General features: G+C 39.1%; 2 protein-coding genes across 5 annotated transcripts in view; both read right to left on the bottom strand.

The window, feature by feature from the left end:
* The window catches only part of med12 (mediator complex subunit 12), a 72,469-nt gene extending 60,189 nt beyond the window's left edge, over positions 1 to 12,280 (bottom strand). For all 4 annotated transcript variants that reach the window (XM_061976721.2, XM_061976723.2, XM_061976720.2 and 1 more), the window contains exon 1: positions 12,137 to 12,280. In XM_061976721.2, the coding sequence (XP_061832705.1) occupies positions 12,137 to 12,238 (102 nt within the window). In that variant the 5' untranslated portion in view covers positions 12,239 to 12,280. The remainder of the gene's footprint in view (positions 1 to 12,136) is intronic.
* Positions 12,281 to 18,345: 6,065 nt separating this feature from the next.
* The window catches only part of LOC133617040 (ATP-binding cassette sub-family C member 5), a 78,210-nt gene continuing 78,062 nt past the window's right edge, over positions 18,346 to 18,493 (bottom strand). The window contains exon 29 of the mRNA XM_061976724.1: positions 18,346 to 18,493. This exon is cut by the window's right edge and continues 798 nt beyond it. The gene's annotated coding sequence lies outside the window, so the exon portion shown is untranslated.

Raw genomic sequence — 18,493 nt, forward strand, 5'->3', positions numbered from 1 at the left:
GGAGTGAGAAACAAAACTCCATAGCAAAGCACATACTTTTTACATACTTTTTACTGTCATATTTTTATTCTTATTGTTGCTTTTTATTTTTATTCTTAGTTATATTTTCTATTTTATTTCCATGTATACCCCCATTATTTATTTTTTAAATTTGATCTCAATTCTGTACACTGCTGCTTAAATTTTCCTGAAGGAATCAATAAAGTACTATCTATCTATCATATACATAATATGACATACAACTCAAGACTTGCAACGAGGGGTGGGGGGGTCGAGCATCCGGCTCGAAGCTGCCAGCCACTCGGGGCGCTGCTCCGTGTTCTATTATACCACGTGGGGTGAAGCGTCGAAAGGCGTGGGATGGTGGTGGTATGTGTGTGTGGCGTGTATTTATATTTATTTATAGGTGTGTGTAAGCCTGCAGTGCGACTGGTGCTCTCGCAAACGTGATAACACAGCCAGTCAGTCTAACAAAAGTCAACAACAGGTGTGTGTCCATGAGAGACAGGGAAGGAGTTTGTTGCATCTTCGCTGCACTGTCCTCCGGGAGTGTCTCGAAGCAGCAACCTTGTCATGTTGCTTGCAGCCAGGGAAAACAATCCATATTAGAATTTTTGTGTTTGAGCGAGCAAAATAAATGTAAACTTTCACTCCTAATTGTCTATTTCTGGTCCACAAATTCATCATATTTCACCATCAGAGCAGCCGGCGTCTCCAAAATGTTTTCACATTTGCAATGTAGTCTAAAATCACAAAAGTCTGAGTGCCCACGGTTCTGCTCGTATCCTCCAATCATTTGTGGCAGCTTTATGATACTTTGAATAGCTGCCAGCATCTTTCAAATTTGTCGATTCACCAGAGCAATGCATACTCCAATCAGCAGATGTCCTGATATCTTCAATGTCCTCGACTGACAGGGTCACCAGGCACGCGACTCTCTTATCCCAAGAGTCCGTCCAGTATCCAGGAACAAGCGTTCCATCAGGACTGAAAGGTTCCTCCAAACCTGAGATCTTGTCAATTTCGTTGATAGGCAAGTTGATCAATTCCATTGTTTAGATTTTAGAGAGCAGTGCAAAAAGATGTTTCCATTTCCTAAACATTTAATCAAAGTCCATCCATAACTTTTTGAGTTATGGTGCTAACAAACAGACAAACCCTGGCAAAATCATAATTACTTTGGTAGAGGTAATAAAGTCTGCGTACTGCAAAGCAAAGCGCTACTTTCGTCTCGAGCGTTTCCAAAGTGACACAGAGCCGGTCATGGCGCACCACACGGAGGGAAAGTGTCCGGTGGGAGTGCAGACATTGAACACCGCAAGAAAAATGAGACGCTACTTGATAAACCACAGCTCGGAAAAGATATTTGAAGCCTGAGAAGCGAGACATCAATTTTTGAGATATTTACATTATTAAAAGTTAAATTGTCAGTTCAGAGAAACAGCATTTTCCAAACTGATATAAAAAAAATGTCCACAGCAGAGGACACTGCTTCTCAGAAAGTAAAAGTTTAACATTGTTACAGTGGATGTTTTGATTGTCACTTTAAAGACATTCAATTGTAAGGTTTTTTGTTTTTTTATATTTTCTTGTAACATTGGATGTTCCTGCAGTATTCTTTGCACTTAAACATAAATGTTCGTAGTAATGAATATGATTAAAACATTTGAGTATTATGTTTGTGTTCAATTACAGGACGAGTGTTTATCTTAAACATCCCTGCCACTTCATTATACACACTATAGTATTTTTTTTAAATGTTTGACAATTCTACTGTGGCCTTAATACCATGACAATATTGTACCTTGAGATATTGATACCATTACATCCCATTACTCAGTGGCCTAGTGGTTAGAGTGTCCGCCCTGAGATCGGTAGGTTGTGAGTTCAAACCCCGGCCGAGTCATACCAAAGACTATACAAATGGGACCCATTACGTCCCTGCTTGGCACTCAGCATCAAGGGTTGGAATTGGGGGTTAAATCACCAAAAATGATTCCCGGGCGCAGCACCGCTGCTGCCCACTGCTCCCCTCACCTCCCAGGGGGTGATCAAGGGGATGGGTCAAATGCAGAGGACAAATTTCACCACACCTAGTGTGTGTGTGACAATCATTGGGACTTTAACTTTAACTTTAACTTTACAGACCGTTTTCAGGCTGCCCCGAATTGTCAGGATGCGCCATTTCATCTGATGGTGCATTCCATTTGTACTGGGAAGTCGGAATTTCCGAGTTCCTAGTCAAAATTTCAGCAGGAACGCCCCATGAGGTGGTATTTCCGAATCGAAAAGTTGTAGCATTGTCATCAACACTGAGTTGGTTTTAAAGATGGCTGCTCTGGATGTAAACAATGACAATATCTGTTATTAGCACTTCTGATTACATTTTGTCACACTAAATCAGCCATATACGATGAATTGCTGTACGTTTATATATTGTAACGTTATTGTAGGGGAAACTACGTCTATTTCATGTGCTATATACACTGCATTGCTACCAATAGTGTGTGTGTTTGCTCTTCATCCACCGTGTTTAAAGGTTGCAGAAAATAAATTTTCCCATAAGTTGTTTGTATTCAGACAAGGCAAGCGCAAAAATAACTTTCGTGAATGTGGCCATCCTGATTTCCGATATCCAATCCACTTTATTTATGTAGCACATTTAAACAACAAACATTTTTCCAAAGTGCTGCACAAAAATATTAAGAACAAGATTCAAATACTATCCTTAGCTCCACCAATGACTGAATAAAAACAAAACAAATAAATATAAAACCAATATAAAAATAAATATGATTAACAACGATTTTAAAGGGTTAAACAATTTAAAACAATAAATAGAAATACAAATTTTAAAAACAAAGAACGGAACGTTCTCAACTCAGCTGTGACATAATTCCCAGCTCCGACTTCGAAGGTAATTAAAACGCATCATTATTTACGTGGCTCCACTTCGACTTCTTTGTTGTAGTTTTTAGCGCTTTTGTAGCGAGTCTACTGACAGATATAAGTTCAAACTATACGTTATTTTTTAATAGAAATGGTAACAGCGAGGATGCATGTGCATGTATGAGCCAGTTTGCCCCAAAACAGGAAGATAGAGAAATAGAAGAAGCTTATTGACAACATCCTCAGACTTGAGCAAAGCACTTTGGGTACCGTATTTTTCGGAGTATAAGTAGCTCCGGAGTATAGGTCGCACTGGCCGAAAATGCACAATAAAGAAGGAAAAAAACATATATAAGTCGCACTGGAGTATAAGTCGCATTTTTGGGGGAAATTTGTTTGATACAACCCAACACCAAGAATAGACATTTGAAAGGCAATTTAAAATACAACAGGCTGAATAAGTGTACGTTATATGAGGCATAAATAACCAACTGAGAACATGCCTGGTATGTTAACGTAACATATTATGGTAAGAGTCATTCAAATAACTATAACATATAGAACATGCTATACGTTTACCAAACAATCTGTCACTTCTAATCGCTAAATCCCATGAAATCTTATACGTCTAGTCTCTTACGTGAATGAGCTAAATAATATTATTTGACATTTTACGGTAATGTGTTAATAATTTCACACATAAGTCGCTCCTGAGTATAAGTCGCACCCCCGGCCAAACTATGAAAAAAAACTGCGACTTATAGTCCGAAAAATACGGTAAATGTATCTCGCAAAAGGACAATCCGCTGAAGTCACAGGCCAGAAAACGTCAAAGGAAAGAGCAAATTCCAAACGACTCCTTTTGAGCTTCAGGGACCTATTATGCAAAACCAACTTTTCTGATCTGATGTTACGGGTTCTTGTGTATTTGAGATCTGCATAAGTCCTGAAAAAGAGAAATAAAACCGTGGAGGCATCGCAGAGATATTTATAAAGCAATCTTGCCTTCCTTCATACTTCCGCCAAACGAGCCATTTGGAATTTGTGTGACGTTTTTCCCCAAGTGTGACATCAGCGGATTATCCATATATGACAGAAATTGACTCGAACATCGAGTCGGCCATTTTTTATTTATGTAGGAGCGGTTGTAGTCCACAACATGTCAATTTTGAAACCAAATGAACGAAAATGCTGTTAGTTGATTTAAACAGCAAAAAGTCACGACACAAACTTTCAGCCTCATCTGAAGTAAAAAGTGCTTTACCGTATTTTCCGCACCATTAGCCGCACCTAAAGACCACAAATTTACTCAAAAGCTGACAGTGCGGCTTTTAACCCGGTGCGCTTTATATATGGATAAATATTAAGATTCATTTTCATAATGTTTCGATCTCGCAACTTAGGTAAACAGCCGCCATCTTTTTTCCCGGTAGAACAGGAAGCGCTTCTTCTTCTACGCAAGCAACCGCCAAGGTAAGCACCCGCCCCCATAGAACAGGAAGCGCTTCTTCTTCTACTGTAAGCAACCACCCGCCCCCGGAAGAAGAAGAAGCGCGCGGATTTTCGTTTCATTTCCTTTGTGTGTTTACATCTGTAAAGACCAGACTACAAAATGGCTCCTACTTAGCGACACGCGTATAACGCAGAATTTAAACTTAAGGCAATAAGTCATGCCGAAGAACACGGAAATAGAGCAGCAGCAAGAGAATATAACATAAATGAATCAAAGGTGCGTGGGTGGAGGAAGCAAGAAGATGACCTGCGCCAGGTAAAGAAGACAAAACAGAGTTTCCGAGGGAACAAAGCAAGATGGCAACTGTTGGAGGACAAACTCGAACAGTGGGTTGTTGAGCAGAGAGCAGCAAGCAGAAGTGTCAGCACCATCACTATTCGAATGAAGGCAACAAAGCTAGCAAGCGAACTTCACCTGGATGATTTTAAAGGTGGTGCTTCTTGGTGTTTCCGGTTCATGAAAAGACGCAATCTCTCCATCCGCACACGGACCACTATTTCACAGCAACTGCCTAACGACTTTAAAGAAAAGCTGGCTACTTTCCGTGCATATTGTAAAAACAAGATAGCTGAAAAAAAGATCCGGCCAGAGCACATTATCAACATGGACGAGGTTCCACTGACTTTTGATATTCCTGTGAACCGCACTGTTGATATAACGGGAGCACGTACGGTGAATATTCGCACCACAGGGAATGAGAAGTCGTCCTTCACTGTGGTTCTAGCTTGCCATGCTAATGGCCAGAAACTTCCTCCCATGGTGATATTCAAAAGGAAGACCTTGCCAAAAGAGACCTTTCCAGCCGGCGTCATCATAAAAGCTAACTCGAAGGGATGGATGGATGAAGAAAAGATGAGCGAGTGGTTAAGGGAAGTTTACGCGAAGAGGCCGGGTGGCTTTTTTCACACAGCTCCGTCCATGTTGATATACGACTCTATGCGCGCCCACATCACAGATGGTGTCAAAAAACAAGTGAAGCACACAAATACAACACTCGCCGTCATTCCGGGTGGATTAACCAAAGAACTCCAACCGCTGGATATTGGTGTCAACAGGGCATTCAAATCACGACTGCGAACGGCGTGGGAACAATGGATGACCGAAGGCGAACACACCTTCACTAAGACAGGCAGACAGCGCCGGACGACATACGCCAACATTTGCCAGTGGATCGTAAATGCCTGGGCAGATATTTCGGTCACAACTGTGGTCCGAGCTTTCCGGAAGGCAGGATTCACAGAACTACTGGACAACAACAGCGACACTGACTCCGATGACTTCGACGAGACGGAACCGGCCATTTTGGATCCCACATTTGCCCAACTTTTCAATTCGGACACCGAAGACGAAGAATTCGAAGGATTTACGAATGAAGAATAACTTCAGAAAGTGAGCGCTATGTTTATTTTGTGTGTTGTGACATTAACGTTCGAGCAACATTATGTTGCTATTGCTCTACACTATTTTGAATTTGACTATGTTTGTGATTGCACATTTGCGTACATTTTGGGACAGAGTTGTTAGAACGCTGGTTTTCAATATATTATTAAAGTTTGACTGACCTATCTGACTGTTTTTTTGACATTCCCTTTAGCGCAGCGTAGGCGCGGCTTATAGTCCGGGGCGGCTTATTGGTGGACAAAGTAATGAAATATGCCATTCATTGAAGGTGCGGCTAATAATCCGGTGCGCCTTATAGTGCGGAAAATACGGTACTTTAAACTTTTATAATGCGTGGCTATGTGCCAGCAACTATGAAGAAAATGTACTCATAGAGTCTGCAAACAACATCAAAGACTCCTGCTTTAACAAATCACAAACCTTCAAAAAAAAAAGATGGATTTTGGAAGGCAACGCGTATTGTGCTGGCAGTGATCACGTGACACCCCAGTGTGATGATAGTTAGAGCGATGTGCTCTGCCCCCTTCAAAACAAACTCAGACGAAACTTTAGATAAAACTGAGGCAATGTGTTAGTATTAGGCAGCGACAAACTTTCTTATCGATGCACATCAAGTTTAAAATAGCATCTTAAAGCAAAACATGAACGTGAGGATGGCGCCGCGAGCATGAATGCTACACAGACAGCAATTAGAGGACAACAAACTATGCTGGCTAAGTTCATCTGCGTTCACCACTGATAAATTAACGCCTTTTCGAAATGGCCAGCCACTTAACATCTGCGAAGGCGTTGTTCATGTCACCAAATACAGGTAGTTTGTCCAAAAAAATAAATCCGCGTTGTCACCTGAAAAAGCAAATAATCTTGTTTAATCAACTGGTTAAAGTAAATGTAGATGTAATTGGTGCCCTACTTTAAGTTATTTAAAGGTGTGTTTACTTTATCTATTAATATACATCTGTAGCTTGTTATTGCGAAGACGTTCAAAATGTGCACTTAATTCTTACTGTACATACTGTCACCAAGTTTTGAGCAAATCAATGAGTTGCAGTTCAGTAAAACCTTCTAAAAAAATTCCTGCATGACATTCTGACGACAATATCCAAATATTAGGGTATTTTCTGAGGCTAATTTTATTTATGCAAGCAAATAACCTGTGATTAATCATAATTACGGTAATCACAGTTCAAAGAGTGTGATTATTCTGAGTAAAACAATTAATCACTTGACAATAGCCCTAATTTATATCAATGGAGGAGACAATGAATTGGCAAGTAATAACAGTAGGTTAAACAAAAAAATGTGTGAACGATACATTAGCTTGATTTGTTGTGTAGATACCTTAGCCTTTTAATGTAAGGCAACACCGTCACCTTCCTGCGGCAAAATAAAGAATGATTTTCCGAAAAACTACTTTTAAATGGATCGGTGTTCGGCAATGGACCAGTTAGTAATACAGCATAATCCATTATTACGTTAGCAATGTAGCTCATAGCCTCGAGTCTATTGTTTACAACGGGTTGAAGCAGCAGTGCAGTGGTCTTATTAACGTGATATGGAATAGAAAAGCATTTTATTGTCCAAATACACATGTATATGTCCAGGATCTAGCATTGGAGAGATACATACTCTGTAGAGCAGGGGTAGGGAACCTAGGGCTTTCGAGCCAGATGTGGCTCTTTTGATGACTGCATATGGCTCTCAGATAAATCTTAGCTGACATTGCTTAACACGATAAGTATTGAATAATTCCGCTGGTAATCACAGTGTTAAAAATAACGTTCGAAATATAAAACATTCTCGTGCATTTTAATCCCTCCATCCGTTTTCTACCGCACCTGTTTAAGAAGTCGCATTAATGGTAAGAAGTATTTTATTTATTATTGGTTAGCTTCAGAATAACAATGTTATTAAAAATAATAAGAAACTTATTATGCTCTAAAAATGTTGGTCTTACTTAAAAATGCACGCATTTAGTTGTATTCAGTGTTAAAAAATATTATATGGCTCTCACGGAAATACATTTTAAAATATTTGGCTTTCATGGCTCTCTCATCCAAAAAGGTTCCCGACCCCTGCTGTAGAGGTTTAACCTGGGCGTATAGTACCAGACTTGCAGCTGGGCTTCCTTCCTTTCCCTCCTCCGCCCGCATAGTCTCCTTGTCGTGCCGACAACAAACCACGGTGAGCCACGCCGGTCCCGCAATATCATCTGAGATGTTTTCATTCAATCAATCAATCAATGATTATTTATATAGCCCTAAATCACAAGTGTCTCAAAGGGCTGCACAAGCCACAACGACATCCGCGGATCAGCGCACACTTAAGGGCAAGGAAAAACTCACAACCCAGTGGGACGTTGATGAGAATGACTATGAGAAACGTTGGAGAGGACTGCAGATGTGGGTAACCCCCCCACCCCCCTCTAGGGGAGACCGGATGCAATGGACGTCGAGTGGGTCTAACATAATATTGTGAAAGTCCAGTCCATAGTGGATCTAACATAATAGTGAGAGTCCAGTCCATAGTGAGGCCAGCAGGACACCATCCCGAGCGAAGACGGGTCAGCAGCGCAGAGATGTCCCCAACCGATGCACAGGCGAGCGGTCCACCCCGGGTCCCGACTCTGGACAGCCAGCACTTCATCCATGGCCATCCATGGTTTTGTTGTGGTGAAAGTCACTTAAAACAGATGGCTGGTGATGGTCACCAATGTCCGTAAGGTCCGAAAGTGCAAAATAAAAGCTCAAAAACTACAAAACATGGCTGCCAGGTCGGGGTCTAAGGTTTACTCAGTGTGACGGGGCGTGGTGAGGAGGGGTTCATTTGCATCTACTGTAAAAATACCCCCTCTCAAAACTACTTATTTTCATGGGAGGGCCAAAAAGTAGCTTGAAGATGGTATGTAAAACATAATCGATGCAAATATTTTACCAAACAAACACCATTACATGTTATGTAAACCACAAGGAAGTGTTTTAAATATCCATCCATCCATCCATCTTCTTCTTCCGCTTATCCGAGGTCGGGTCGCGGGGGCAGCAGCCTAAGCAGGGAAGCCCAGACTTCTTTCTCCCCAGCCACTTCGTCCAGCTCCTCCAGGTGGATCCCGAGGTGTTCCCAGGCCTGCCGGTAAACAGTCTTCCCAACGTGTCCTGGGTCTTCCCCGTGGCCTTCTACCGGTCGGACATGCCTTAAACACCTCCCAAGGGAGGCGTTCGGGTGGCATCCTGACCAGATGCCCGAACCATCTTATCTGGCTCCTCTCAATCAATCAATCAATGATTGATGTCCATAGGTGAGGATGGGAACGTAGATCGACCGATAAATTGAGAGCTTTGCCTTCCGGCTCAGCTCCTTCTTCACCACAACGGATCGATACAGCGTCCGCATTACTGAAGACGCCGCACCGATCCGCCTGTCTATCTCACGATCCACTCTTCCCTCGCTCGTGAACAAGACTCCGAGGTACTTGAACTCCTCCACTTGGGGCAGGGTCTCCTCCCCAACCCGGAGATGGCACTCCACCCTTTTCCGGGCGAGAACCATGGACACGGACTTGGAGGTGCTCATTCTCATATAAATATAGAACATAAATTATAATATGACCCCTTCAAGGAGGGCAGGATTGTTTCACAAACATCTTCGCAATGCCTCCACGGTTTGACTTCAAATTTTCAAGAATTATACAGATCCCAAATACACAAGAGGTAAGACAAGTTGGTTTTGCATAATAAAGCCTCTATAAAACTTAGCAGCTAAGCAATATGATGTTGTACTTCTTTTGGTTTCTGTTTAGATTGTTGTCACACAAAATTTAGCAAGAGTTATCATTTAGAATAAACTGCAGAGAATAGATCAGCATCCAATCCAGTTTCCATTAGCATGTATACTAGATATACACTCATCCAAATGATCAGAATCAGGTGTCCTAATCACTTGGCCCGGCCACAGGTGTATAAAATCAAGCACTTAGGCATAGAGACTGTTTCGACAAACATTTGTGAAAGAATGGGCCGCTCTCAGTAATTTCCAGCGTCAAAGGATGCCACCTGTGCAACAAATCTAGTCGTGAAATTTCCTCGTTCCTAAATATTCCAAAGTCAACTGTTGGCTTTATTATAAGAAAATGGAAGAGTTTGGGAACAACAGCAACTCAGCCACCAAGTGGTAGGCCACGTAAACTGACAGAGAGGGGTCAGCGGATGCTGAAGCGCATAGTGCAAAGAGACTTTCTGCACAGTCAGTTGCTACAGAGTTCCAAACTTCATGTAACCTTCCAATTAGCCCACGTACAGTACACAGAGAGCTTCATGAAATGGGTTTCCATGGCCGAACAGCTGCATCTAAGCCATACATCACCAAGTCCAATGCAAAGCGTGAGATGCAGTGATGTAAACCAGTGTTTTTCAACCTGTTTTGAGCCAAGGCCCCTTTTTTTCATTGAAAAAATCCAAAGGCACACCACCAGCAGAAATCATTATAAAAGGTAACTCGATAGTGATAATAAAAAGTTGTTCTCGCAATTGTTGAATATGAATTTAAACCATAAGCAACCATGCATCAATGTACTTGTCTCAAAGTACTGTCACATCACGCCGTGACTTATTTTGAGTTTTTGGTGTTTTCCTGTGTGTAGTGTCTTGCGCTCCTATTTTGGTGGCTTTTCCTGTTTTGTTGGTATTTTCCTGTAGCAGTTTCATGTCTTCATTTGAGCGCTATTCCCCGCACCTGCTTTGTTTTAGCAATCAAGACTATTTCAGTTGTGGCTATCCTTCTTTGTGTGGACATTGTTGTCATGTCATGTACAGATGTACTTTGTGGACGCCATCTCTGCTCCACACGCTGTAAGTCTTTGCTGTCGTCCAGCATTCTGTTTTTCTTTACTTTGCAGCCAGTTCACTTCCCTAAGCTTCAATGCCTTTTTTTAGGGGCACTCACCTTTTGTTTATTTTCGGTTTAAGCTTTAGATACCTTTTTACCTGCACACTGCCTCCCACTGTCATCTGCATATTGTGATCACGACAAACCATGTTCCCGATGTCTACAAAGCAATTAGCTACCTGCTGCCACTTACTGATATGGAAGAGTATTACACGGTTACTCAGCCGAGCTCTCGACAGCACTGACACTCAACAACGGCACATGATTTGCGGATTATAATTACTGGTTTGCAAAAAATATTTTTAACCCAAATAGCTGAAATGACAATCTCCCACGGCACACCAAACTGTATCTCACGACACACTAGAGTGCCGCGGCACAGTGGTTGAAAAACACTGGTGTAAACAACGTCGCCACTGGACTCTAGAGCAGTGGAGACGCCTTCTCTGGAGTGATGAATCACCTTTTTAGATCTGGCAATCTGATGGACAAGTCTGAGTTTGGAGGTTGCCAGGAGAACGGTACATTTCAGACTGCATTGTGCCGAGTGTGAAATTTGGTGGAGGAGGAATTATGGTGTGGGGTTGTGTATTAGGACTTGGGCTTGGCCCCTTAGTTCCAGTGAAAGGAACTTTGAATGCTCCAGGATAACAAAACATTTTGGACAATTCCATGCTCCCAACCTTATGGGAACAGTTTGGAGCGGGCCCTTCCTCTTCCAACATGACTGTGCACCAGTGCACAAAGCAAGGTCCATAAAGACATGGATGACAGAGTCTGGTGTGGATGAACTTGATTGGCCTGCACAGAGTCCTGACCTGAACCCGATAGAACACATTTGGGATGAATTAGAAAGGAGACTGAGAGCCAGGCCAACATCAGTGTGTGACCTCACCAATGCGCTTTTGGAAGAATGGTGGAAAATTCCTATAAACACACTCCGCAACCTTGTGGACAGCCTTCCCAGAAGAGTTGAAGCTGTAATAGCTGCAAAAGGTGGACCGGCATCATATTGAACCCTATGGGTTAGGAATGGGATGGCACTTCAAGTCCATATGTGAGTCAAGGCAGGTGGCCAAAAACTTTTGGCAATATAGTGAATAAGTGAATTAAAAAAGGAGATCGCTTTGCATGTTTAACCAACTGAACTTTTTTAAATCCCCCCCACCTCCCCAGACAAACGCATTTTTGCTCGCATAACAACAACGTCACTCCAAAGTGTGTCGCATTCGTTGCTAAAATAGCAAAGTCTTTTGTCTATTCAACTATTGCAGCATTTAGAGTGACAAGTCCCCTAAAAGGTGTTGTTCATTGTTGTTATTGCCAGGCCCTGCTCGGGGCTAGCTCATAACAGGCTAGCCGCTGCTAGCTCGCGGAGAGTAGCCTCTTCGCTCGGCAACTTTCCCTTAAAACTGACTTTTTGATGCAAACCGTGGAGGGTCGTCTCACCTCTTTCTGTTTGGGATCTTGCGGATAAACATCCGGAGGCCCGAGCCGGGGCCGCTTTAGTGGCCGGTGTTCGTAGCTGAGTATTCCAAAGGCAGCCATCATCCAGCGGCATCACAGCCAGACCTCCGCTACTCTCAGTACTACCATAAGCACTTCCGGTAGGATCCCGGCGCTTCAAAATAAAATGATTATTTAGTTGATCAAGGACCACCAAAATGATATAAAAATCCTTTATTCTCTATGACATTTATATAACATTTCTACATCGTCATTTCAAATTAGCCTGAAATGTGAAAGCTCATACATAAATACAGCTGATAAAATAGTATTTTGAAGAATGATGTGAATAATCATCAACCGGTATTTTATGTGTATGAGAATCAATGAACTCCAGTAGCACAAGACCCAACAGAGATGTTCATATAAGAAATAAATCAATAGAAGCCTTGAATGATTTGAGAGAAAACATAAAGACACAACAATGGTATGAAGTGTACAAAGATGTTGTGAATAATTCCCACGACTCATTGATACATACAGTCGTGGTCAAAAGTTGACATACACTTGTAAAGAACATAATGTCATGGCTGTCTTGAGTTTCCAATAATTTCTACAACTCTTATTTTTTTGTGATAGAGTGATTGGAGCACATACTTGTTGGTCACAAAAAACATTCACGAAGTTTGGTTCTTTTATGAATTTATTATGGGTCTACTGAAAATGTGACCAAATCTGCTGGGTCATGGACCTTTATGGACCTTTATATATATATATATATATATATATATATATATATATATATATATATATATATATATATATATATATATATATATATATATTATATATATATGTGTGTGTGTGTGTGTGTGTGTGTGTGTGTGTGTGTGTGTGTGTGTGTGTGTGTGTGTGTGTGTGTCAGTGCAGTTCAGTTTATTTATATAGCACATTTAAAAACAAGACGTAAGGACACGTAGTGTCACATTTACATTGTAACACAAAAGGATGAATAAAATACAATAGTAAAATATACTGTACCTTAAAAGAAGTGCATAATATATCACCTAAAATACTTAAATGTAATAAATAAATGAAAAAAATGTATAAAACAAGAAATAAAAACGACCAAGATAACCTGCCTATATATGTAAATATATATAAATATGTATATATGTAAATATATATATATATATATATATATATATATATATATATATATATATATGTAAATATGTATATATGTAAATATGTATATGTATATATATATATATATATATATATATATATATATATATATATATATATATATATATATATATAAATATATATATACAGCCGCCTTAAAGTACGGACATTGTTATTTAGCAAAATATAGAATACATACACATAAAAAATATACACATATATATATATATATATATATATATATATATATATATATATATAAAACACATGTAAATACAGTATATATATAAAAAACACATAAATACAGTATATATATATATATATATATATATATATATATATATATATATATATATATATATAAAACACATAAATACAGTATATATATATATATATATATATATATATATATATATATATATATATATATAAAACACATAAATACAGTATATATATATATATATATATATATATATATATATATATATATATATATATATATATATATGTGTGGGAGAGAATTTTAAAGACCTTGGAAAATAGTAACAAATACAAATACTATATAGGTGTATATAAAAATTAAGACAATAATTATTTATTACACTATAATACAACCTCTGGAAAAACTGATGGAATCCCCAGAGTTGGAGATGATGTTAATTCACTTGTTAAAGGGTGTAGAACAAAAGCCGATAACAGACATGACACAAGACTATAATCATTTCAAACATCAAATTTCACTAAAAGAAATCAATAAAAATAAATTGTGGTTGTTGGTAACACTTTCAGTTTTAGATCAAGCAAAGTGAAATTAAAATATGGACTCAATCGCTCAATCCTGAGGAAAGAATTATGGAATCACCATTTCTATTTTAATTTCCAAAACTAACACCTGCACCAGATTAAATCTATATATAAGACTATAATCATTTCAAACATCAAATTTCACTAAAATAAATAAATAAAAATAAATTGTGGTTGTTGGTAACAGTTTCAGTTTTAGATCAGGCAAAGTGAAATTAAAATATGGACTCAATCGCTCAATCCTGAGGAAATAATTATGGAATCACCATTTCTATTTTAATTTCCAAAACTAACACCTGCACCAGATTAAATCTGTTCAGTAGTCTGCAGTTCACACCTTGGAGAGCTGTTGCACCAGGTGGGTTGACATGAATCATGGCCCCAACATGTGAGATTTCAACTAAAACAAAGAAGAGGATTATCAAAATTCTTCACGCAGTGTTGTTGTTCAGTCAGCTGAGTCTGAAGTCTGGACCAAGTACAAACAACGCGGGAAGGTTGTAAAAGGCAAGCATACCGGTAGACCAAGGAAAATATCAAAGTGTCTAGACAGAAAACAACAAGCTATTGAAAACAGAAAATGCACAGCAAAACAAATGAAGAGCAAATTGGTGGATGAAGTGACCGTCTGTGTTCCGAACTGTAAGAAAGGAAATTGGATTTACAGAAAAGCTAAATGGAAGCTGTCATTAACATCTACAGAGAGAAAGACAAGTTCCAATGAGCCAAGGAAAAGTAATGGTGAAATATGGATGACTGGATGAAAGTCATATTCAGTGATGAATCATGAATCTGCGTTGGCCAAGGTGATGATGCTGCAAACTTTTGTTTGGTGCCGTTCTAATGAGATTTAAGAAGACGACTGCCTGAAGAAAACATACACATTCCCACAGTCATTGATGATATGGTGCTGCATGTCAGGTAATGATGGCTGTCATTACATCTTCACTACAAACCCACGTTTATATTGACTTATTGGACACTTTTCTTAATCCATTAATGGAAAGGATGAGGTCAATTTCACGGCCTGCAAATAGTCCGGATCTCAATCCAATGGAAAATGTGAGGTGGAAATGAAAGAAAATAGTGGATGACAAGACTCCAACATGCAAAGTTGATCTGACACAATAATCAGAGAAAGTTGAAGCAAGATTGATGAAGAGTTTGGTTTGTCACTCGTTAGGTCCATGCCTCAGAGACTGCAAGCTGTTATAAAAGCCAGAGGTGGTGCAACAAAGTACTAATTGCGTTGTAGTGTTATTTTGTTTGGTTTTCATGTTTCTACCATTTTATTGATTTCATTTAGTGTTTCTTAAGGTCAGAAAGTAGCCGTTTGAAATGACTGTAATTTTGTGTCATGTCTGTTTATCTGTTTTTTTTTCTACAAAATTAAACAACTGAATTAAAATCCTTCAAGTCTGTTAATTTCATATTTTTTTCCAGGGGGAATTAGAAATAAGAAAAAAACATTTTATTTAAAGGGTAAAAGTGTAAATACTAAACTCTCAATCAGTTGCAAAGTTACAGTCGTAACTTGTAAAGAACATAATGTCATGGATGTCTTGAGTTTCCAATACTTTCTACAACTCTTATTTTTTTGTGATAGAGTGATTGGAGCACATACTTGTTGGTCACAAAAAACATTCATGAAGTTTGGTTCTTTTATGAATTTATTATGGGTCTATTGAAAATGTGACCAAATCTGCTGGGTCAAAAGTGTACATACAGCAATGTTAATATTTGCTTACATGTCCCTTGGCATTTTTTGTTTCATCTGACATCACATGGGCAAAGATAAGACCTTCTGGAGGAAAGTTCTGTGGTCAGATGAAACAAAAATTGAGCTGTTTGGCCACAATACCCAACAATATGTTTGGAGGAGAAATGTTGAGGCCATTAATCCTAGGAACACCATACGTACTGTCAAGCATGGTGGTAGTAGTATTATGCCCTGGGCCTGTTTTGCTGCCAATAGAACTGGTGCTTTACAGAGAGTAAATGGGACAATGAAAAAGGAGGATTTCCTCCAAATTCTTCAGGACAACCTAAAATCATCAGTCCGGAGGTTGGGTCTTGGGCGCAGTTGGGTGTTCCAACAGGACAATGACCCCAAACAAACGTCAAAAGTGGTAAAGGAATGGCTAAATCAGGCTAGAATGAAGGTTTTAGAATGGCCTTCCCAAAGTCCTGACTTAAACGTGTGGACAATGCTGAAGAAACAAGTCCATGTCAAAAAACCAACAAATTTAGCTGAACTGCACCAATTTTGTCAAGAGGAGTGGTCAAAAATTCAAGCAGAAGCTTGTGGATGGCTACCAAAAGCACCTTATTGCAATGAAACTTGCCAAGGGACATGTAACCAAATATTAACATTGCTGTATGTATACTTTTGACCCAGCAGATTTGCTAACATTTTCAGTAGACCCATAATAAATTCATAAAAGAACCAAACTTCATGAATGTTTTTGTGACCAACAAGTATGTGCTCCAATCACTCTATCACAAAAAAAATAAGAGTTGTAGAAATTATTGGAAACTCAAGACAGCCATGACATTATGTTCTTTACAAGTGTATGACAACTTTTGACCACGACTGTACATCTACTGTACTAAAATATTGTCAAGTAAGTCGAAGCACGGTCTAACAGTCATACAGTACCGTATTTTTCGGAGTATAAGTCGCACCGGAGTATAAGTCGCACCTGCCAAAAATGCATAATAAAGAAGGAAAATAACATATAAAAGTCACACTGGAGCCCGGCCAAACTATGAAAAAAACTGCGACTTATAGTCAGAAAAATACGGTAAATGAAAGAGTGATGTCAATGTACTTTATGTTGGAATGTACGGCTGTGTTATTTTACCCTTTTTGTCGGTATTTTCTGTTCTCAGAAATGTATAACATTTCAAATGTACAAAAATAAAGATGTGCAAAAAACGTGGCAACAACACAATTACCGTATTTTTCGGACTATAAGTCGCAGTTTTTTTCATAGTTTGGCCGGGGGTGCGACTTATACTCAGGAGCGACTTATGTGTGAAATTATTAACAGTAAACCGTAAAATATCAAATAATATTATTTAGCTCATTCACGTAAGAGACTAGACCAGGGGTCGGCAACCCAAAATGTTGAAAGAGCCATATTGGACCAAAAATACAAAAACAAATCTGTCTGGAGCTGCGAAAAATTAAAAGCCATATTACATACAGATAGTGTGTCATGAGATATACATTGAATTAAGATGACTTAAAGGAAACTAAATGACCTCACATATACCTACAGATGAGGCATAATGATGCAATATGTACATATAGCTAGCCTAAATAGCATGTTAGCATCGATTAGCTTGCAGTCATGCAGTGACCAAATATGTCTGATTAGCACTCCACACAAGTCATTAACATCAACAAAACTCACCTTTGTGCATGCATGCACGACGTTAAAAGTCTGGTGGACAAAATGAGACAGAAAAAGAAGTGGCATAAAACACGTCCTAGAAAGTCGGAGAAAGTTATACATGTAAACAAACTACGGTGAGTTCAAGGACCGCCAAAATTAATAGGACAAAACGGTGCTCGCCAAATACTCCAATCAGTGAAGCATGTTTAATGTAAACAGTGTGCTTTATAACAATTAGGGAGGTTTGTGTCATGTTTGTCCTCCTACAGAAACCCTATTAAAACAAAAAATATATATATATTTTCCCCTCATCTTTTTCCATTTTTCATACATTTTTGAAAAAGCTCCAGAGAGCCACTAGGGCGGCGCTAAAGAGCCGCATGCGGCTCTAGAGCCGCGTTGCCGACCCCTGGACTAGACGTATAAGATTTCATGGGATTTAGCGATTAGGAGTGACAGATTGTTTGGTAAACGTATAGCATGTTCTATATGTTATAGTTATTTGAATGACTCTTACCATAATATGTTACGTTAACATACCAGGCACATTCTCAGTTGGTTATTTATGCCTCATATAACGTACACTTATTCAGCCTGTTGTATTTTAAATTGCCTTTCAAATGTCTATTTTTGGTGTTGGGTTTTATCAAATAGATTTCCCCCAAAAATGCGACTTATACTCCAGTGCGACTTATATGTTTTTTTCCTTCTTTATTATGCATTTTCGGCCAGTGCGACTTATTCTCCGGAGCGACTTATACTCCGAAAAATATGATATATACAAACCAGTAATGGCCAAAAAGAGCAACAATAATCGAATAAAACTTTTATTTAAGAAAAAAAAATCATCTCAAACTCCATCATTTACAAAAAGTTGGACAATCTCTGTGTACAAAAGGCAGCCTTGAAAATGCAGCAATGCAACAGCAACATATTGCACTGGTGATTGTTTAGCGCAGGCTCAACC

Source organism: Nerophis lumbriciformis, linkage group LG16 (assembly GCF_033978685.3).
Source record: "Nerophis lumbriciformis linkage group LG16, RoL_Nlum_v2.1, whole genome shotgun sequence".
Lineage (NCBI taxonomy): Eukaryota > Metazoa > Chordata > Actinopteri > Syngnathiformes > Syngnathidae > Nerophis > Nerophis lumbriciformis.